The following is a 22,590-nucleotide window of genomic DNA, read 5'->3' as shown; positions in this document are numbered from 1 at the left end:
GACTTGAAGTAGGGTTTCCCCTTGCGTTGCAAGGGCCGTGGCTTTTGTGGCGCGATGGGTAACGATGCTTCGTGGGTGTCAGTTGTTGATGTGTGCAAGGGTCCCTGGTTCGAGCCCAGGTTGGGACGGAACCTACACTCTTACACTTACCTACGGAACAGCAAGAGGAACTGCCCCTCCCTACCTTTAGGCTATGCTCAAAGCCTACACCCCAACCCGAGCACTCTGTTCTGCCATCTCAGGTATCTTTACCCTCCCACTTCTGTCCAAGCTCTTCCCTGTCCTGTTATCCCAATGATGGAACCAGCTTCCTCCGGAAGCTAGGACAGCAGAGTCCCTGCCCATCTTCCGAAACCCTACCTTTTCAAACAGTATATTAAATAATCCTCCTCCTCACCTCAAACCCCCCCCCCAAAAAAAGAATACAAAAAGAAGAAGAATAACCAGCACTTGCACTTGACCCCCCCACTCTGACTCTACTGACTTTAATAAGAGGAAACATGTACTTTCTATGTCTGTGATATATGGTTGTCCAACCTAATGTAGGTATCTGTCACGCCCTGATCTGTTTCACCTGTTCTTGTTATTGTCTCCACCCCCTCCAGGTGTCACTTATTTTCCCCAGTGTATTTATCCCTGTGTTTCCTGTCTCTCTGTGCCAGTTCGTCTTGTATGTTTCCAAGTCAACCAGCGTTTTTCCCGTTCTCCTGCTTTTTGCATTCTCCTTTTTCTAGTCCTTCCGGGTTTGACCCTTGCCTGTTTCTGGACTTTGTACCCGCCTGCCTGACCATTCTATCTTCCTTGACCACGAGCCTGCCTGCCACTTTGTACCTCCTGGACTCTGATCTGGTTTTGACCTTTTTGTCTGTCCACGACCATTCTCTTGTCTACCCCTTTTGATTAATAAACGTTGTAAGACTCCAACCATCTGCCTCCTGTGTTTGCATTTAGGTCTCGCCTTGTGCCTTGATACTATCTTAAGATGACTGCACTATCTGTAAGTCACTCTGGATACGAGTGTTTGCTCTTCATAATGGCGCCGGAGAGGATGGCTGCCATTTTATTGGCTCTTAACCAACCATGCTATTTTGTGAGTTTTTTCGCATTGTTTGTAACTTATTTTGTACATAATGTTGCTGCTACCGTCTCTTATGATCGAAAATAGCTTTTGGACATCAGAACAGCAATTGGACAATCATTTTTATTTAATGAGTCGGACGAGAGGGATTTACTCCAGACACCAGAACAGGCCCTCATACCTGTCATTCGCAGAAGAAAGAGACAGAGATTTCACGGAAGGAGATCAGGGTGCCTTCTGAGGATCAGGCGATGAGTGGCTAATCTGCCCTCGCCATCGGTACTATTGGGCAACGTACAATCGCTGGATAATAAATTGGACGAAATAAAAGCATGTATACCCTACTAGAACTGTCACAGGCGTCGATGAAAGGTGACCAAAACACAGTGGGTATAGTGCTCATCTTCTTTTATTATTAATAAAGTGAACACTTAAACGAAAACGATAAACCGACAATCAACAGTTCTGCAAGGTACACAGACTATACAGAAAGCAACCACCCACAAAAACACAGGAAAAACAGGCTGCCTAAGTATGGCTTCCAATCAGAGACAATGAAAGACACCTGCCTCTGATTGGAAGCCATACTTGGCCACACATAGAAAAAGAAACATAGAAATAGAAAACTAGAACGAAAATCCCATAGAACCAAAAAAAAAAAAAACACACAAAACAACCACCCCCTGCCACGCCCTGACCATGTTTCTTTTTCTATGTGTTCACTTTATTAATAATAAAAGAAGATGAGCACTATACCCGCTATGTTATGGTCACCTTTCATCAACGTCTGTGACAGAACCACACACCAGAAGAAGACCAAGCAGCGGGGTAAGGAGCTGGAGAGGAGGTATCTCGAGTCATGCAATTCTACACATTTTTACATGGCTTATGCCATGTTACGTAATGATATCTGACTGAGAGTGACTAACAAAAGTTATTGGGGGCCCCCTGCAGGTCAGGTATTCGGACGTGATTACTACAAGTTTAGATAGTCTTGCCAGCTGACTTACAAATCAAAAAATGGTTAGCTGACATGGCTAATTGAGTGACTGTTAGTGACTGACATAACAAGATAAAAATTGTTGATGCACAAACAAATTTCGAACTTGCACCATGTGTATTTGACCATTCTAACTCTCAACAGTAAGTTGAGACCCCAACTGAGTTCTTTTCTGGGGCCCTAAGCGACCGTTTATATCGTTTATGCCTGGAACCAGCCTTGATAGTATGTTTTAAATCTGAGGGTTATTTCACTACTTCAAGGCCTCCAGAGCAATTTAGTACCTTTTTAGAATACATCACAATCCTAATGATAATTACTAATTCGTGAAAGAATGTCCTTCTGGAGGGCCTTTTTGGGTATGGATAACAATTGGTACTCAGGGAAAGAAAATGTATCCAAAGGTTTTGTCCACGTTTGTGAAGGCTACTATTAATCAACAACGAACTTGAGGCAAAGTAAATACTCTGTGAGTTGTGTAGGCTGAGCGCTCTTACTGAATATTATGTCTGCACTGCACAGTGCAACAAGGGAATTTGATGATACATAGCGTTGGCTCAATGATAGGACACATACTTTCTTCAGTCCAATCAATGCTTACTGCCTCTCTTGGGTAATAACGATGGGTATGCTTGTAATAAGGAAAGTCGAGGTCGACATTTTTAATTATCTCAAATCCAACTTAATGACCTTTTATTTCATTTTATCATATAGTGATATGATAAATTTAAAAAAAGTTTACTTAAACATTGTGATATGTACCATCCATCATTTACATATTCACATTGTAAAATAATTAACGAGGTACTGTATTTACTTCGAAATTACATGGTAATAAGTGTCAATTATAGAGGCTATTAAATATTCTCATTATTGAGTGAATATGCGATTTGATAAGGGATCTTAAAAGATGTGACGACAATTAATTGATATATATAACCATGTAATAAAGAAAATGTTATAAAGCACAGACGCTGCAAGACTTTCCGGATCATAGAGAGGCTGGCTGCTATCAAATGTTCTAGTTATAGCATCCTGTCATGTCATACAATTTGTCTAGAAGGCAACTTCCCTCACCGCGCTGCGCTTAATTGAATTGAGGACATTTTCCAGTAACACCAACTGCTTCATTAAAAGCGTGCAGAATCAAAATGTTTATATTTTCACAAATTAACTATAAAAAGTAAATAAGAAAGAAAGTGTTGTTGACACATCCGTCCATTTAGTCGGTCGAGTGGACTGATTTTGTATGAGAGGAGCCTATGCGCACGATAGAGAGAGAGAGAGAGAGAGAGATTGTGGAGTCTGACTCATGTCCATCACCCACTTTTCTAGTCATCATCACAGTCATGAGGTAGGTGTGAATATCATCCTGAAGGCTGCGAAATGAATCTGTGCTGTCTGTCCAAACCGCAGGTGCATCAAGATGCAGGTGTGGTTTAAAGAACCGACTTTAAGGTTTTAGTGAATTTCATCAACACGTTTACGGGTCGTTCAACGCATCGATATCCACATCTCGTGTTCCTCTATGCTTGTTTCGCTCATTCGCACAGAGGTCCTTTGTCAATGCGTCTTTCAATTTCTGTAGCTTTTCCCCAGAGGAGTTATTTTGCTGGAGGATCGCGCATTGAAATTGTTTGGATCTTTCCTTGTTTGGAGGTAAGTGATAAAGAAAGCTTAGAAGATGCACCTGATGAGTTGTCTATATTTGTTTTTGATGTGCTGGTCTGTTTTTTTTCTCTTACTTCTACAAGTAGCCTAACGTGGTGTTGATCATCGTAATGAGAATGTTAAAGCAGCAATACTATTTTACTTATGCATCAAAATACTGAATTGTATTCGACTAACGTTAGGGCATACACTCCTTTCGAGATTTATTCTTTAAAAAAAAGAGGAGCTATAAATAGGCAGGAGGTAAACTTGACTTTCTATCATTTGACATCATTTTTCTTCACATTAACGTTATCCTTAAATCGGATACAGACCTAGCGATATGGCACTTCTGACTCAACAGGTCTCTCTCTATTCTGGAGAGACCACTTCTATTTTCCATAGATGTTTAACAGAGCTTCCTAAAGAGGCTTCACATTATCCTCTCTTTCTTAAACCTTCTGTTCAGTGAGCTCTGGAAATGACAGGGAATTTGACCGCCTGCTTAGAGCTCTTGTGGTGTTGGTGTTCTGGCAGAGGGATTGTCATTATAGTCCTTGCATCCATCTCCATCTATGAATTCCAGAGTGGATACATTTCCTTTTATAACACCACACCAAGTGGTGGGGCTACTGTTGGGATGAAAAACAGAGTCAGGGTTGTGACTCCCAACAGTCATGAGAACACAGAAGACTAGCATCAGCGATGTAACCTATCATCAAATATTTGTTTGAGTTCTTTAGAAGTCATTAGGCTCTTTGGTTTATGATGTAAATACTTTAATACTATGATTTGTTATAGTAGCTTATAGTGCAAACCACCGACCATGCAACCACCTTATCATGGAAATGCTTTATTCATGAGTTACTGATTTTGTGTTGTCTGTTTCTCTGCTCAAGATGACAGGTCATTTTAAGGCAAGCGGGAAACCAGAGTGAGTCGCCATGGCGGCAGGAGTGGCTGCATGGCTTCCCTTCGCCCGGGCAGCAGCTATTGGCTGGATGCCTGTGGCCAACTGCCCCATGCCTATCGCTCCTAGAGACCACACAAAGAGACATGATGAGCTGATCATCCTGAACGTGAGTGGACGACGCTTCCAGACCTGGAGGACCACACTGGACCGCTACCCAGACACCCTGCTGGGCAGCTCAGAGAAACAGTTTTTTTACGATGAGGAGACCAAAGAGTATTTTTTCGACCGGGACCCAGACTCCTTCCGTAGCATTCTCAACTTCTATCGGACGGGCAAGTTGCACTATCCACGCTATGAGTGCATCTCGGCCTACGACGAAGAGTTAACCTTCTTCGGCATCATCCCGGAGATCATCGGTGACTGCTGCTACGAAGAGTACAAGGATCGGAAGCGGGAGAATGCTGAACGTCTCCAGGACGACCAGGATGACAACAAGGACTGCAAGCTGCCCAACATGACATACAGAGAGACCATGTGGAGGGCCTTTGAGAACCCTCACACCTCCACCATGGCCCTGGTGTTCTACTACGTCACCGGCTTCTTCATTGCCATCTCAGTCCTCACCAACGTGATAGAGACCGTTCCGTGCGGTGCCACGCCTTCCCAGAAGGACATGCCATGTGGTGAGCGCTACACCGTAGCCTTCTTCTGCATGGACACGGCCTGCGTCCTCATCTTCACCATAGAGTACCTCATGAGACTGTTTGCCGCACCCAGCCGCTACCAATTCATGCGCAGCGTGATGAGCGTCATCGACGTGGTGGCCATTTTTCCCTACTACATCGGCCTGGTGATGACAGACAACGAGGATGTGAGCGGAGCCTTCGTCACGCTCCGTGTGTTCCGTGTGTTCCGCATCTTCAAGTTCTCCCGCCACTCGCAGGGCCTCAGGATCCTGGGGTACACGCTGAAGAGCTGCGCCTCGGAGCTGGGCTTCCTCCTCTTCTCCCTCACAATGGCCATCATCATCTTCGCCACCGTCATGTTTTACGCAGAGAAGGGGTCGTCGTCGACCAAGTTCACCAGCATCCCAGCCTCCTTCTGGTACACCATTGTCACAATGACCACGTTGGGGTATGTCCTCCTTCTGTCGATATCTCTTTCTTACCTTTTCTCATCCCTATCTCTCGCTTCTCTCTCCCTCTCTTTCTCTCCAGTTTTAGTTCTCTCTCCCTCCACTCGTGTGGTCCATAAAATGTGTGTCTTCTCCATTGGAATAATGCCCCCAAGAGAATTCAAGATGGTGCCCAAATAATATCTTCAAATCAGGAGCTCTCCAAAAACCTTACTTGGCATCCTAAAAAGTAAAGAAGTAAATCCTCCAAAGTTGAATCCAAACAATAACTATGTTCCAAAAGTGCTTTAATTAGTTATACAACTATAATTAACGCACCTTAAACGGTTGATTACTAGATTTGACCTGATGCTAAATTGCTTGCCTGTGTTTTACAAAACATGTAATACCTCAGGCTATTGTTTTGATGTATTTTTGTAATGGGTGTCCTGGATACTGTATGTGTTCTGCTGTTATGGAATATGGATAAAAGCCAACAGCACTGTGCTAAATTTGAAGTTGAAGCATGAAACGCCTTCAATAGACTAGTGGGTGAATGAGGTATGAGGCTGCTGCCAGTGTGAGTGATGGAGGGGTATCACCACTACATTCACCTACTGTACCAGGCCTACCAGTATAAACACTCATGACATAAAGTGTTTACCTTACTGCAGGCTGGCCGAATACAGACATATAGTAGCTGCTGGGACAGTGTGTGTGTGTGTGTGTGTGTGTGTGTGTGTGTGTGTGTGTGTGTGTGTGTGTGTGTGTGTGTGTGTGTGCTGTGTGTGTGTGTGTGTGTGTGTGCGTGCGTGCGTGCGTGTGCGTGTGTGCGTGCATGCGTGCGGGTGCATGTTTACCTGAATGTTATGTGACAGTAGTGAGAGATGTGTGTTCCCATGTTGTCTTCATCTAATGGGTGTTTTGCGTCTATTGTCATTTCTATAATTTCCTTAATCTGCCAGTAATCACGGTTTACTCTGGAACACATAGTCCCAAAAAACAATACTTGTAATAATATTTAGGATCCTGAATGCCTAAAATAACTGCACATTATTTTCAATGTTTTCAAGAACCGTCTACAGGTACTTATGAAGATTTCATACTTTTTAAAACTTTATTTTCCTCTTTTTATACTTTGTCTCTTTCTGCCAACTTCTCATTGGGCTCTGTCCATCTCCACATTGTGTTAGTCATTGGGTTCTGTCCATCTCTACATTGTGTTAGTCATTGGGCTCTGTCCATCTCTACATTGAGTTAGTCATTGGACTCTGTCCATCTCCACATTGTGTTAGTCATTGGGCTCTGTCCATCTCCACATCGTGTTAGTCATTGGGCTCTGTCCATCTCCACATCGTGTTAGTCATTGGGTTCTGTCCATCTCTACATTGTGTTAGTCATTGGACTCTGTCCATCTCCACATCGTGTTAGTCATTGGACTCTGTCCATCTCCACATTGTGTTAGTCATTGGACTCTGTCCATCTCTACATTGTGTTAGTCATTGGGCTCTGTCCATCTCCACATTGTGTTAGTCATTGGGCTCTGTCCATCTCCACATTGTGTTAGTCATTGGGCTCTGTCCATCTCCACATTGTGTTAGTCATTGGGCTCTGTCCATCTCTACATTGTGTTAGTCATTGGACTCTGTCCATCTCTACATTGTGTTAGTCATTGGACTCTGTCCATCTCTACATTGTGTTAGTCATTGGGCTCTGTCCATCTCTACATTGTGTTAGTCATTGGACTCTGTCCATCTCCACATCGTGTTAGTCATTGGACTCTGTCCATCTCCACATCGTGTTAGTCATTGGGCTCTGTCCATCTCCACATTGTGTTAGTCATTGGGCTCTGTCCATCTCTACATTGTGTTAGTCATTGGACTCTGTCCATCTCCACATTGTGTTAGTCATTGGACTCTGTCCATCTCTACATTGTGTTAGTCATTGGACTCTGTCCATCTCTACATTGTGTTAGTCATTGGACTCTGTCCATCTCCACATTGTGTTAGTCATTGGGCTCTGTCCATCTCTACATTGTGTTAGTCATTGGGCTCTGTCCATCTCCACATTGTGTTAGTCATTGGGCTCTGTCCATCTCTACATTGTGTTAGTCATTGGGCTCTGTCCATCTCTACATTGTGTTAGTCATTGGGCTCTGTCCATCTCTACATTGTGTTAGTCATTGGGCTCTGTCCATCTCTACATTGTGTTAGTCATTGGACTCTGTCCATCTCCACATCGTGTTAGTCATTGGGTTCTGTCCATCTCTACATTGTGTTAGTCATTGGGCTCTGTCCATCTCTACATTGTGTTAGTCATTGGGCTCTGTCCATCTCTACATTGTGTTAGTCATTGGACTCTGTCCATCTCCACATCGTGTTAGTCATTGGACTCTGTCCATCTCCACATTGTGTTAGTCATTGGACTCTGTCCATCTCCACATCGTGTTAGTCATTGGACTCTGTCCATCTCTACATTGTGTTAGTCATTGGGCTCTGTCCATCTCTACATTGTGTTAGTCATTGGGCTCTGTCCATCTCCACATTGTGTTAGTCATTGGGCTCTGTCCATCTCTACATTGTGTTAGTCATTGGGCTCTGTCCATCTCCACATTGTGTTAGTCATTGGACTCTGTCCATATCCACATTGTGTTAGTCATTGGACTCGGTCCATCTCCACATTGTGTTAGTCATTGGGCTCTGTCCATCTCCACATTGTGTTAGTCATTGGACTCTGTCCATCTCCACATTGTGTTAGTCATTGGACTCTGTCCATCTCCACATTGTGTTAGTCATTGGGCTCTGTCCATCTCCACATTGTGTTAGTCATTGGACCCTGTCCATCTCTACATTGTGTTAGTCATTGGGCTCTGTCCATCTCCACATTGTGTTAGTCATTGGACTCTGTCCATCTCCACATTGTGTTAGTCATTGGACTCTGTCCATCTCTACATTGTGTTAGTCATTGGGCTCTGTCCATCTCTACATTGTGTTAGTCATTGGGCTCTGTCCATCTCCACATTGTGTTAGTCATTGGGCTCTGTCCATCTCTACATCGTGTTAGTCATTGGGCTCTGTCCATCTCTACATTGTGTTAGTCATTGGGTTCTGTCCATCTCTACATTGTGTTAGTCATTGGACTCTGTCCATCTCCACATCGTGTTAGTCATTGGACTCTGTCCATCTCCACATTGTGTTAGTCATTGGGCTCTGTCCATCTCTACATTGTGTTAGTCATTGGACTCTGTCCATCTCCACATTGTGTTAGTCATTGACAATGACCTCTAATGTCTTACTGGTAGACCGGTGCTGTTCTGATTCTTCACTGGTCAGCTAATAAAGTGACCTTGACGCTTATTTCGCCAAGCAGCTAGGAAGTCTCTCCAGAAAATAGTGCCAGTAGAGACATTTATTTTGCAGAAGCAGCCGCTACTCTTCCTGGGGCCAAAAAAAACAAAACATGACAAGTAATAAAACACTGATACACTGATAGACAAGGACAGCCACACAAATTTGAAATACATCGATATGCAAACAATACAACAACAAAAATAATGAGTGTTAGAGTGTGTCTGTGTGTGCGTGTTTGTGTGTGTGTGTGTCCGCCATTCCATGAGTTTTTGTAAAGGTAATTTTGCTGTTTATTTGAGTAGTTGGAGATGGGAGTTCCATGCGATCATGGCTCTGTATAAAACTCTGCGTTGCCGTGAACTTGTTTTGGATGTCTTGTGTGGTATGTATGGGTGTCTGAGCTGAATTTTATTTGATTATGTAGAGAATCTGGAATTTTTCGTAAAACCTAGAAGAGAGGCAGCTAATCTCTTGCCAACCCTCAACCAGGAAAGACATGGTATGCATGCTGTTGATGTTAGTTCTGTATGTGCGGTTAAGGGTAAAGCGTGCTTCTTCTGTTTTGAGCCAGCTGCAGCTTTTCTAGGTCTTTCTTTGCTGCACTTGACCATATTAGCAGACAGTTATCAAGATGGGACAAGACCAGAGCCTGAACAACCAGTACAGTTGATTTTTGTGTCAGAAACACAGAACATCTTTTTATAACAGACACCCAGTTCAGGCTTGTTTCTGTTTTGTTTTCTACAAACTCACCTGCTGCTTTATCTTGGATTGACATGGTTGTTGACCTTGAGATTTCACACTCTAATTACAGAGTGTCCTTCATTTCTATCGCTTAGTTTAGCTTTGGGTTAAGGTTAAACCTTTTGTCAAAATCTTGAAAAGCTAAATAACTGGGATACATGGGTAATTGGGTTGCATTTTCAACATGTCTGTCTAATAAATCAATTTGTTCTATAATATAATAATATGAATAACCCCAATCTTCTATAATTTACTGTAAGTGTGGGTAAAGTTTCTCGTTATTACAGAATGGGATCACCACAGAAATTCAGTAGTCAGTCAGCAATCTTGTTCCAACACAGCGTTTCTAAAGCCTGTCACTTTGCTCACCTGCTGAAGGGGCATATGCTCAGGTGATGAGGTCACCCATTTCCCATCTGTCTCTTTATGTAAGAACTATGGGTGCAAACCAAGCAACCGTCTCTGACCCAAACACATTTTACCAGCAAATCTTCCCATTTAGGTGTTCAGATTAAGGCTTTTGTGGACGTAGAGATAGTGTTATCTTTTTTATTTATTTCCCTTATGTTTTAGTAGGTGTTTTGTTGGATGGGACCTTACAATATAAATATATATACAGAGAATGTATGCTGTTATTCTCTTTGCAAGCTATAATTAGGGCCTAAAAATCTGTATAATGGAGTACTAAACCTCATCGGCATAACATCAGCTGTGATTATGCAGTATATGTGTGGTAAATATTCCTCCCCATCCCAACTCTATTATCAATACCAGAAATACCTTTACCTGTGTGACGCTATTAATGAATGGCTTTCCATGTCAATGGACCCAGATTGTCTATTAAAGAAGCAATTTGGGTGTGTACTTGTGTGTACGTGAGAGAGAGAGAGAGAGAGAGAGAGAGAGCGAGAGAGAGAGAGAGAGAGAGAGAGAGAGAGATGAGGGCTCTGTTCTACAGGGTGTGAACGGAACCATACATCACTGAGTAGGAAAGGTCCCAGACTGGTTAATAATGCATTGTGTTTTGTCATAGAATATAGTAGCTGTAACATCTCTTCAAAAACATACAGTATATATGTCACTAATAACCTCTCTGACACCATTATTGGAAGATCTAGTGGGGGATTTACTTCACTGTGTGAATACCATATTTACAAACCAGACTGCCTATAATCCTAGGTTATTCATTTGTTACAAGACTGTTCAATCTCGTCTCTCAGTCTGGCCCTCCATTTTACTCTGTTCAGTTTCCTAGACTGTGAAGAAGTTAGAATACATATTTAACCTTCCTCACTCTTAACCCCCTCCAAGGGCAGATCCTCCCCCTTCCATCCACATTCAGCAATAAACCTGTCAGTTCTGTGAACAGCCACCTACATCTATGCAACCCTTTTTTTGCAACCACTTTTGAACCTGTCTCCTCTCTTTGGCCGACTGCCCCCATCCCCCATTCCTGTCAGAGAGCAGACAGTGCAGCCTGGGTAATTGGGTGTACAGGGGGCTGGAGATGGGGGAATCACACCTTGGCCACAGAGGAACAGGACTGTTCAATTAAACTCAGGTAGTTGATAATCACACCGTGGCTACAGAGGAACAGGACTGTTCAATCAAACTCAGGTGACTGATAATCACACCTTGGCCACAGGGACAGGGCTATTTCAATCAAACTCAGGTGAATGATAATCACACCTTGGCCACAGGGGAACAGGGCTATTTCAATCAAACTTAGGTGACTGATAATCACACCTTGGCTACAGAGGTTCAGGGCTATTTCAATGAAACTCAGGTGACTGATAATCACACCTTGGCTACAGAGGAACAGGGCTATTTCAATCAAACTCAGGTGGCTGATAAAGGATCTCCATTGAATCACAGCAGGAGCCGCTCCCAGCTACTTCACCTGCTGGATAGATACCCAGCGTTTGGCAGCCAGCAGCAGCAGTGGGACTGGACCCAAAAGATTGATGGGGATGGAGGAAGCCCTTTCTATCTCCCCTCTCTCCCATCCCCAAGTGGTTCCTAGGGGGGAAGGTGGCTATTTTAGGCCCATCAACAGTGTGATATCTGTTTAAAAATGCAATATGCTGATGGACACACTAGTGTAGTAGGGAGCAGTCATTTTACCTGAGCAACTACAAGGCGCAGGCAGGCCAGGCACAAGAGCTTCACTGGGTTGTGTCATTGACTCCCCAAAATATTAACCCCAAAATGGAGTTCTATATTAATAACGAGGTGTGATGTGAACTGTAGTATGACTCCAGTGTTATAATTAGTCTGATTCTCCCAGTTGTAAAGTCCTAAACCAACGTATTCTGTGGCAGAGCAGCAGAAGTGAGAGGAATGTTGTTAAGCATGTAGGTCATGTTCCCGTCTGCCTTAATCACTGGCTATATATAAGCTGCTTCAGAGAGACATTTAGCCCTCTCTCCTGTGTTAGGACCGTCATTCTAAGACATTTAAAGATTGGACTGGATGGTGCTGGATGCGAGAGAGAGAGAGGACGAGAGAGAGGTAAAGGTAGAGAGAGAAAGAGAGAGAGAGAGGTAAAGGGATTGAAAGAGAGAGAGAGTGGACCACTTACAGCATGTGCCGTGTGAACATCGCAGAGGCCCGAATTGTTATTGTGAAGCCCCTAACCAAGGAGGGGTCTAAAAGAGGCCAAACACACACACAAACTTTCTTACCTCTGTGTTTTCCAAAACAAGTCTCAGTAACACCCAGTGTATCTTTCACTCCAGTCTCCTTTTCACCTCATTTGTGACCCACTGCCTCGATTCGATCTTATGTAGCAACATTTGAAATTGTATTTTTTTTTTTACATTGGATAAAAGTAGCAACTCAGAGCTACAAAATGCTAGATCATACACTGCCGTTGAGGAACAATGGGAAAGTCATTCTGCTTTGAAAGTTGATCAACTTGGAATCCCACTTTTGAGAAAATGGCCCTTGAATGTTTTGGTATACCTACTGGAGAGCTCTTCTTGTCTACACCATCCTTGGCCAACAGCATATTCTAATCTGACTTTGAAAGTGTCCAGAAAAGATAATTATGTGAAAGAAATGTTATAACCACCCTGCAGCCACATCTATCTAAGTGGATGGGCCACTATTGTTTAAACATGTACACATGTTCATGAAATACAATAGATGGCCATAATGACCCCCAGACACACCTGGCTAACTTGATGGGTCATGTAATCATTCTCTTGCGAAGTGGAGTCTTTTGTTTAGGCATGTAGCTAGCTATCAGGCTAACCATAATCCCAACCCATAGCTACAGTACAAGCGGATTGTTGTAGCTATCCACTATGCATGAAATGCTGGAGTATGAATCTGCAGGTAAATAAAGCTAACCAACTAGGTTCAATGTTAGCTAGCTAGCTAACATTATGCTATAACTAGCAATGCAATTGGCTTTCTAAGATACAAATAATATTACTCCACCGATCATACACGTAGCATCAGCTTGCGCGCCAGCCAGCTAAAATTCACTAGCTAGCTAACAGTACGTTTTAACTTGCAATGAAAACAGCTTTGTAACAAAATTTGAAACATATAATATCTGAAAATGTAGCGAGACTCTAACCGTATACATGTATGAACGCTTCATTGCAGAGTGTATTTGCCGTTTGGTTTGTAGCTCCGGTTCACACTGACCGTGTGCAGAAAGTAGTCCATCACAACTGTTTCCCACTGATCTTTGTTGATAGTGCCTGCCCAATTCGTGGCAGCAATGTCGTTGAGAGCAGTAGCAACACTTTTGCCGATCTCCATGGTTAACATTAATTCTTTCAAAAAATCTGTGATAGCAAGGATTATCTACTGTACACATACATATACAGAAGCGTGATACATGGCAGACCAATCCGAACTCATCTTTCAGCATTTCCAGCCTATCCATTATCTCAGCCAATCATGGCTAGCGGGAAGGTTCCTTCTTTTTCCGTGGCTAAACCAACTAGGCCAAAAAAATAATTTTGATATATATTTTGTGAACTGTTCAAATGGCTCTCCTGTGAAGTATCGATGTGCGACAAGCGTCGAGCTACTTGAAATGGGTAACATTTATCACCCAATTTATTTAACAAAAAAAAGAGATTTTGTAAAACAATAAAAATAATTACCCTTTAATAAAATGTACTGTCTTTATATGTGGGATATCGCAGGAAAAGTTACAAAATCACTGGAGGACGACTTTAAACCTGTTAGGGACAGACGTTCCGCTAGCGTTCCGCTAGCGTGGCGCGAAATACAAATACCTCAAAAATGCTATAACTTCAATTTCTCAAACATATGACTATTTTACACCATTTTAAAGACAAGACTTTCCTTTATCTAACCACATTGTCCGATTTCAAAAAGGCTTTACAGCGAAAGCAAAACATTAGATTATGTCAGAAGAGTACCCTCCCAAAAATAATCACACAGCCATTTTCAAAGCAAGCATATATGTCACAAAAACCAAAACCACAGCTAAATGCAGCACTAACCTTTGATGATCTTCATCAGATGACACTCCTAGGACATTATGTTATACAATACATGCATGTTTTGTTCAATCAAGTTCATATTTATATCAAAAAACAGCTTTTTACATTAGCATGTGATGTTCAGAACTAGCATACCCACCAAATAGCTCCGTTTTGTTCGTACGTTGAGGTCACTATCCGAAGGGTGACACGCGGGCGCATTTCGTGACAAAAAAATTCAAAATATTCCATTACCGTACTTCGAAGCATGTCAAACGCTGTTTAAAATCAATTTTTATGCAATTTTTCTCGTAAAATACCGATAATATTCCAACCGGGCGATGTTGTATTCATTCAAACACTGAAAGAAAAACATGGAGTCGTCTCGTGCATGCGCGCTCCTGTGTCATTGTTCTCAGCAGGACCACTCACAAAAACTCCTGCTGTTTTTCGCCCAGAGACTGGAGAGCTCTCATTCCACTTTCTGGCGCCTTCTTTGAGCCAATGAAAGCCTTAGAAAATGTCACATTACAGCAGAGATGCTGTATTTTTGATAGAGATGCCCTAGAAGGAGAACAAATTGTCAGACAGGGCACTTCCAGTATAGAATCTTCTCAGGTTTTGGCCTGCCATATGAGTTCTGTTATACTCACAGACACCATTCAAACAGTTTTAGAAACTTTAGAGTGTTTTCAATCCAAATCTACTAATTATATGCATATTCTAGTTTCTGTTTTAATCTAGTTAGTAACCAGATTAAATCGGGTACATTTTTTATCCGGCCGTGAAAATACTGCCCCTATCTCAAACAGGTTAAAGAGTGGCTTTTTCCACCAGAGACGAGTGGCTTGCTGCATCTGTCAGGCTCCCCGACTGTGTTCTATGTCGCTCATGAAAAATGTTTAAATGCAAATTAGGTTACTTGACTTTTTTTACCATTGATCCCCATGGCACTGTGCCACTGAGCTGAGTGAACGTGACAGACATTAGCCAGGGGTGGGGAAAGAAAACCAATAACCTCATGGTTAGTTATGATGAATGCCAATATGGCTTCCTTTCTCTAAGACTCGATCAGTCTCCCACTCTTCACTGTCAGTCTTTCTGAGAACTGTACCAGCATGTCACAGAACAAGCCACGAACTACCACCATTTTGGAACGTTGAATGTCTCTGCACATTTATCAAGTCATATACTTAAATAATTTACAATAATTGATGATATTGTTGGGTGTTGGATTATTATTTCACCAGGAGAAAACTAGGGAATGAATGAAGATTCATCAAAAGTAATGAGTGAGTGGAAATATAAGCCTGGAGGTGTGGATTGGTCAAAGGCAATCTGTCAATGGCTTTATTTCTTTCATGTCTTCATGAACGACATGGTGTACTGTACATTATTGGTGAATAATTCAGTGTATCGGCAGATAGATGTAACACAAGTGAAATGCACAGTTACATGTTTTATAAGCACTAGGTGGAAGTTTCACCCTCATCATCAAAGCTAAGTTATCTTCAATGGCAACCTAACTTCAAAATAGAATTAATGGTGCGTTTTGCTGCCCTACAGCCTCGCTGATCAGAATGAGCAAGCCTAGTAGGAAATAAAAATGATGCCCTTTATCTGGCTAAGAAACTTGGAACCAATTTCCCAACACAGCCCTCTTTAATTGGGACCCTTCTAATGATAGCTGTGGAATTTAATTTAGCTCTGTCGGAGATTCATTTAGCACCTAAACTCATTTAAAAGTAATTATACTAACTCTTCTAGCCGTGGAAGCCAAAATAATGGGCAACTGGGCATTTTTATACATGACCCTAAGCATCATGGAATGTTAATTGCTTAATTAACTCAGGAACCACACCTGTGTGGATGCACCTGCTTTCAATATATTTTGTATCCCTCATCAGAGAGGAAGAGGAAGAGAGAGGCCCAACGTGGCAGAAAATCTGTCTCCCTCCAGCAGGTGGCAATTGTTTTGTTGTTTCGCCCACCAAGCAAGGAGTTTTTGTATGGAGGCCAATGAGAGAGTGTCAAATTTGATCAACAAAAAAATGTATGTCTTATTTGCTTGGTGAGGTTTATTTGATCGAATAGAAGTTTCGTAATGCTTAAGTTGGTACGAGTGTACTGATATAAGTATGACACGTAACATCCCGGAAACCTTAAGAAAAAACACTTTATATTGGAGTTGTCTCGAGGTGGCTATGCATATTCATGGTTTGAAGCTAGTAGCATAGCATCTCTCGCCATTCAATACAAGCAGTTGCCGTCAACAATCTGCATTGAATATTCAAAAAAGGATTACTGTAATGAGCTGTATCCACCAATCCAAAGAAAGGATAGGCGGGAGCGAGAAAGCCCACCGTGCCGCTTTGTGGATAACGACACCCATTGTTAGGGCTGAGAGACATGTATCTTGTCAGTATATCCATAATCTTTGCCCTCATTTAATCAAGTGTTTCCTTTATTTTGGCAGTTACCTATACTTCACAAAGGTGCCTGTGGTACCAAAATCTTTTACCATGTACTGTACATGGTAAAAGCACCAGCAGGCTCCATCGGTTTACAGTGTCTGGTCCTGAGCCATGAGTCTGTGAGAGATGAGACAGGGTTAATGTATTCTAGGGAGTTTTTCCTAGCCACAGTGCTTCTACATCTGCATTGCTTGATGTTTGGGGTTTTAGGCTGGTTTTCTCAATAGCACTTTGTGACATTGCCTGAGATAAAAAGGGCTTCATAAATACATTTGATTGATTGATTGATTCAGATTGTTGCGTGAGGTAATGTGGGCTTACTTTGGGTTGTTGGGCCAGAGACAGATAGATGTGCAGACGTTCAGTGGGAATGAATGTAAGATCAGCTGAGCTCTCACTGTAGACACTTCAAATCAAGAATGAAATCAAATTGTATTTGTCACATGCACCAAATACAACAGGTGTAGAACTTACAGTAAAATGCTGTACAAGCCATTACAAGCCCTTAACCAACAATACAGTTTTAAGAAAAATAAGTCTTGAGTAAAAAATAGAAAATAAAAAATAAAAACATGTAAGTAACAAGTGATTAAAGAGCAGCAGTAAAATAACAATAGTGAGGCTGTATACAGGGGGTAACGGTAAAGAGTCACTGTGCGGGGCACATTGACATTGTTGGCTTGGTGAGACAGGCATAGGTCATGTCAGCGTCTGGGAGGAAGGAGGGAGTTGACTGGACTGGAAACAGCCAGGCAGTGGCCCATTATATTTCTCTTCAGTCAGTTCAAAAATATTAATTGGAATTCAATAAATTCAATTTATCAATTCAAAATCAACCAATAATTTTTCTGTGTGGACTGTTCAATTTATGACAAAATTCTTTGAGTTGAAATGGAATTGACTCCAACCCTGATCCTCTCAAGATGTTGACATTATAGCATAATAGCACGCTTTCCCCAAAATAGGCAGACTCATTTTTATTTTTGCCTTATCTTTCCTAACACCTGGCAAGTGTTGGCCCATGGGTCAACTAGGGGACAGCTAGGGGTCAGACAGGGGTCAGTCTGAATGAACCTTCAGGTTTCATTAAAGCATTGTTGTTAGGTAAACTAAAATAAACTAGATGTTTTGTTGTTTATAGTATGTCTGTATATGTTAGTGATACTGTCTGTATAATGTTAGTGAGACCTACAATATCAATGTGAAGTGGACTGATTGTCCTGGTAACTGTTGGGTCTCTTTCCGTGTCTCAGGGCCAAATAATAATTTGAATCGCATGCACAGCACACATATTTGTACACGTTTTGTGATAATTTTTTAATTTATGATTTCACTCTCAGATAGATTAAATTAATATTCAACACAGCACACTCGATGAAGCAAAATTAATCTTGCAACAGCCAGCATCTTGAAGTGAACAAATATGCACTGCTATACACTAGGGCTATTTTCATATTCCCCTGTGGATTTAACTGCATAATTGTAATGCATTTAATGTTTATTCATAAATCTAATTTACAAGCTTTTTAATACAGATCTCATCTCTCCCAAGGGTACGTTACATGGAAATGGTTGTTCCATTCCACTGAAGGGGATTGTAGTGTGTGCAGTTTACTTACTGCTTCTCTGCTCAGCCTTGTTTTTGTTTACCTCTGCCTCTGGTGCATATTCCTACCTAACGTTATTATATGCTGGCATGTTTATTTATGGTGAGCTTATGGCTTTCCATTAACATCATAAATACAGCCGGAGAGTGGAAGTCAGAAGTCAAATCAAATCAAATCAAATTGTATTTGCCACATGCGCGAAATGCAACAGGTGTAGACCTTACAGTGAAATGCTTACTTACAAGCCTTTAACCAGCTGTGCTCTGGACACCATATGTGAACTGATTGCCCCCCATCTATCTTCAGAGCTCGTGCTGCCAGTTGACCTAAACTGGGACATGCTTAACACCCCAGCCATCCTACAATCTAAGCTTGATGCCCTCAATCTCACACAAATTATCAATTAACCTACCAGGTACCACCCCAAAGCCGTAAACACGGGCACCCTCATAGATATCATCCTAACCAACTTGCCCTCTAAATACACCTCAGCTGTTTTCAACCAGGATCTCATCGATCGCTGCCTCATTGCCTGCATCCGTAATGGGTCAGCGGTCAAACGACCTCTACTCATCACTGTCAAACACTCCCTGAAACACTTCAGTGAGCAGGCCTTTCTAATCGACCTGGCCCGGGTATCCTGGAAGGATATTGACCTCATACCTTCAGTAGAGGATGCCTGTTTTTTTTTTTTTTAATGCCTTCCTCACCATCTTAAATAAGCATGCCCCATTCAAGAAATTTAGAACCAGGAACAGATATAGCCCTTGGTTCTCTCCAGACCTGACTGCCCTTAACCAACACAAAAACATCCTGTGGCGTTCTGCATTAGCATCGAACAGCCCCCGTGATATGCAACTTTTCAGGGAAGTTAGAAACCAATATACACAGGCAGTTAGAAAAGCCAAGGCTATATTTTTCAAGCAGAAATTTACTTCCTGCAACACAAACAAAAAAGTTCTGGGACACTGTAAAGTCCTTGGAGAATAGGAACACCTCCTCCCAGCTGCCCACTGCACTGAGGATAGGAAACTCTGTCACCACTGACAAATCCACTGTAATTGAGTATTTCAATAAGCATTTTTCTATGGCTGGCCATGCTTTCCACCTGGCTACCCCTACCCCGGTCAACAGCCCTGTACCCCCACAACAACTCGCCCAAGCCTTCCCCATTTCTCCTTCTCCCAAATCCAGTCAGCTGATGTTCGAAAGAGCTGTAAAATCTGGACCCCTACAAATCAGCCGGGCTAGACAATCTAGACCATTTATTTCAAAAATTATCTGCAGAAATTGTTGCAACCCCTATTACTAGCCTGTTCAACCTCTCTTTCGTGTCGTCTGAGATTCCCAAAGATTGGAAAGCAGCTGCGGTCATCCCCCTCTTCAAAGGGGGGAACACTCTTGACCCAAACTGCTACAGACCTATATCTATCCTACCCTGCCTTTCTAAAGTCTTCGAAAGCCAAGTCAACAAACAGATTACCGACCATTTCGAATCCCACCGCACCTTCTCTGCTATGCAATCTGGTTTCAGAGCTGGTCATGGGTGCACCTCAGCCACGCTCAAGGTCCTAAACGATATCTTAACCGCCATCGATGAGAAACAATACTGTGCAGCCGTATTCATTGACCAGGCCAAGGCTTTCGTCTCTGTCAATCACCACATCCTCATCGGCAGACTCAATAGCCTTGGTTTCTCAAATGATTGCCTCGCCTGGTTCACCAACTACTTTTCTGATAGAGTTCAGTGTGTCAATTCGGAGGGCCTGTTGTCCAGGCCTCTGGCAGTCTCTATGGGGGTGCCACAGGGTTCAATTCTTGGGCCGACTCTTTTCTCTGTATACATCAATGATGTCGCTCTTGCTGCTGGTGAGTCTCTGATCCACCTCTACACAGACGACACCATTCTGTATACTTCTGGCCCTTCTTTGGACACTGTGTTAACTACCCTCCAGACGAGCTTCAATGCCATACAACTCTCCTTCCGTGGCCTCCAACTGCTTTTAAATGCAAGTAAAACTAAATGCATGCTCTTCAACTGATCGCTGCCCTCACCCGCCCGCCCGTCCAGCATCACTTCTCTGGACGGTTCTGACTTAGAATATGTAGACAACTACAAATACCTAGATGTCTGGTTAGACTGTAAACTCTCCTTCCAGACTCACATCAAACATCTCCAATCCAAAGTTAAATCTAGAATTGGCTTCCTATTTCGCAACAAAGCATCCTTCACTCATGCTGCCAAACATACCCTCATAAAACTGAATATCCTACCGATCCTTGACTTCGGCGATGTCATTTACAAAATAGCCTCCAATACCCTACTCAATAAATTGGATGCAGTCTATCACAGTGCCATCCGTTTTGTCACCAGAGCCCCATATACTACCCACCACTGCGACCTGTACGCTCTCGTTGGCTGGCCCTCGCTTCATTCTCGTCGCCAAACCCACTGGCTCCAGGTCATCTACAAGACCCTGCTAGGTAAAGTTCCCCCTTATCTCAGCTCGCTGGTCACCATAGCAGCACCCACCTGTGGCAAACGCTCCAGCAGGTATATCTGGTCACCCCCAAAGCCAATTCCTCCTTCGGCCGCCTCTCCTTCCAGTTCTCTCCTGCCAATGACTGGAACGAACTACAAAAATCTTTAAAACTGGAAACACATCTCCCTGACTAGCTTTAAGGTCCAGCTGTCAGAGCAGCTCACAGATTACTGCACCTGTACATAGCCCATCTATAATTTAGCCCAAACAACTACCTCTTCCCCTACTTTATTTATTTATTTATTTATTTTGCTCCTTTGCACCCCATTATTTCTATTTCTACTTTGCACTTTCTTCCACTACAAATCTACTATTCCAGTGTTTTACTTGCTATATTGTATTTATTTTGCCACCATGGCCTTTTATGACTTTACCTCCCTTATATCTCACCTCATTTGCTCACTTTGTATATAGACTTATTTTTCTACTATATTATTGACTGTATGTTTGTTTTACTCCATGTGTAACTCTGTGTTGTTGTATGTGTCAAACTGCTTTGCTTTACCTTGGCCAGGTCGCAATTGTAAATGAGAACTTGTTCTCAACTTGCCTACCTGGTTAAATAAAGGTGAAATAAATAAATAAATAAATAAATAAAAACCAACAATTTTCAAGCAGTTTTAAGAAAAAATTCCTAATAAGTAAATAAATAAAAGTAACAAATAATTAAAGAGCAGCAGTAAAATAACAATTGCGAGGCTATATACAAATCTTGTCTGCTAAATGAACTAGAGTAGCCCACAGCCATTTGGCATAGCCAGATCAGGACCTTACATAAGGACAACTCAGAGTATGCTATTCTGTTCTTCTGAAATAGACTACATTTTCTTCATATCAGTCTTCTTTAGACCTGTCTAAAATAATAATGGCTTTATTGTGAAGGTGTAGGCTATATTACATGGATTTATTAGACTTTTTAAAATGGAAATGTTCGAAGGTCTCTATCAGCAGCTTGTAGGCTATGTGTGGACGCCAGGAGTTGCTAAATGTGTTTATGTTAATTAACGGTCAATTCCCGGGAGACCGACAGTTATTTCCTTGACAATCACCGGCTGACGAAATGTCATGACCTCCAAAGCCCTATCCATGGCTATTGCAATTCAAGTTGTTTACAAACTTGTTGGATGAGAGCTTGTAGGAAAATGTCAGGTCACCTCTCAACAACAAGTATTGTAGATGGTGATAGAAGTCTGATGCCTTCACACATGCACTGAGAGAAAGCGATATAAACATGAAGATCAGTATTTACATCACATAGGCCGGTTTCTCCCTTCCAGACCACATGAGCACACAATCTGCCACCTCAGTATTCACCACTTTACCTTGAAGTGAATCAATAGTGTTGTTAGTGTACTGTATATGCCAATTATGTTGATATTTCCAGTATGACACTGTTACCCTTGTGTCTCTGAAGATCACTGAGCCTCTCCAGCTTCCTTCCAGCTTCCTCCGGAAGATACTGCCTGGTTACTTTGTTCGTCAAAACACAGTCCTGTGAAGACACTGTAACAATACTGCTAGCTAGCACCAGGCAGCTAATAGGTGTCTGGCAGGATAGCCATGGTTGGGGAACTTTGTGCTGAATTTCCACACAACATATAAGGAGAAGAGACATTTAGCTCCCATCATTTATTTGATTTTTCATCCC

The 22,590-nt window shown here is 42.3% G+C and overlaps 1 protein-coding gene across 1 annotated transcript in view; it reads left to right on the top strand.

Moving 5' to 3' along the window:
- The first annotated feature begins 3,391 nt into the window (after positions 1 to 3,391).
- The window catches only part of LOC106566049 (A-type voltage-gated potassium channel KCND3), a 176,943-nt gene continuing 157,744 nt past the window's right edge, over positions 3,392 to 22,590 (top strand). Inside the window, exons 1-2 of the mRNA XM_014133856.3 lie at positions 3,392 to 3,737; positions 4,628 to 5,775. Coding sequence (XP_013989331.1) covers positions 4,673 to 5,775 — 1,103 coding nt within the window. The 5' untranslated portion in view covers positions 3,392 to 3,737; positions 4,628 to 4,672. The remainder of the gene's footprint in view (positions 3,738 to 4,627; positions 5,776 to 22,590) is intronic.

The sequence above is a fragment of the Salmo salar genome, chromosome 12 (genome assembly GCF_965601325.2).
Source record: "Salmo salar chromosome 12, fSalSal1, whole genome shotgun sequence".
Lineage (NCBI taxonomy): Eukaryota > Metazoa > Chordata > Actinopteri > Salmoniformes > Salmonidae > Salmo > Salmo salar.
The sequence above is the reverse complement of the archived record's forward strand: the minus strand, read 5'-3'. Positions and strand labels throughout refer to the sequence as shown.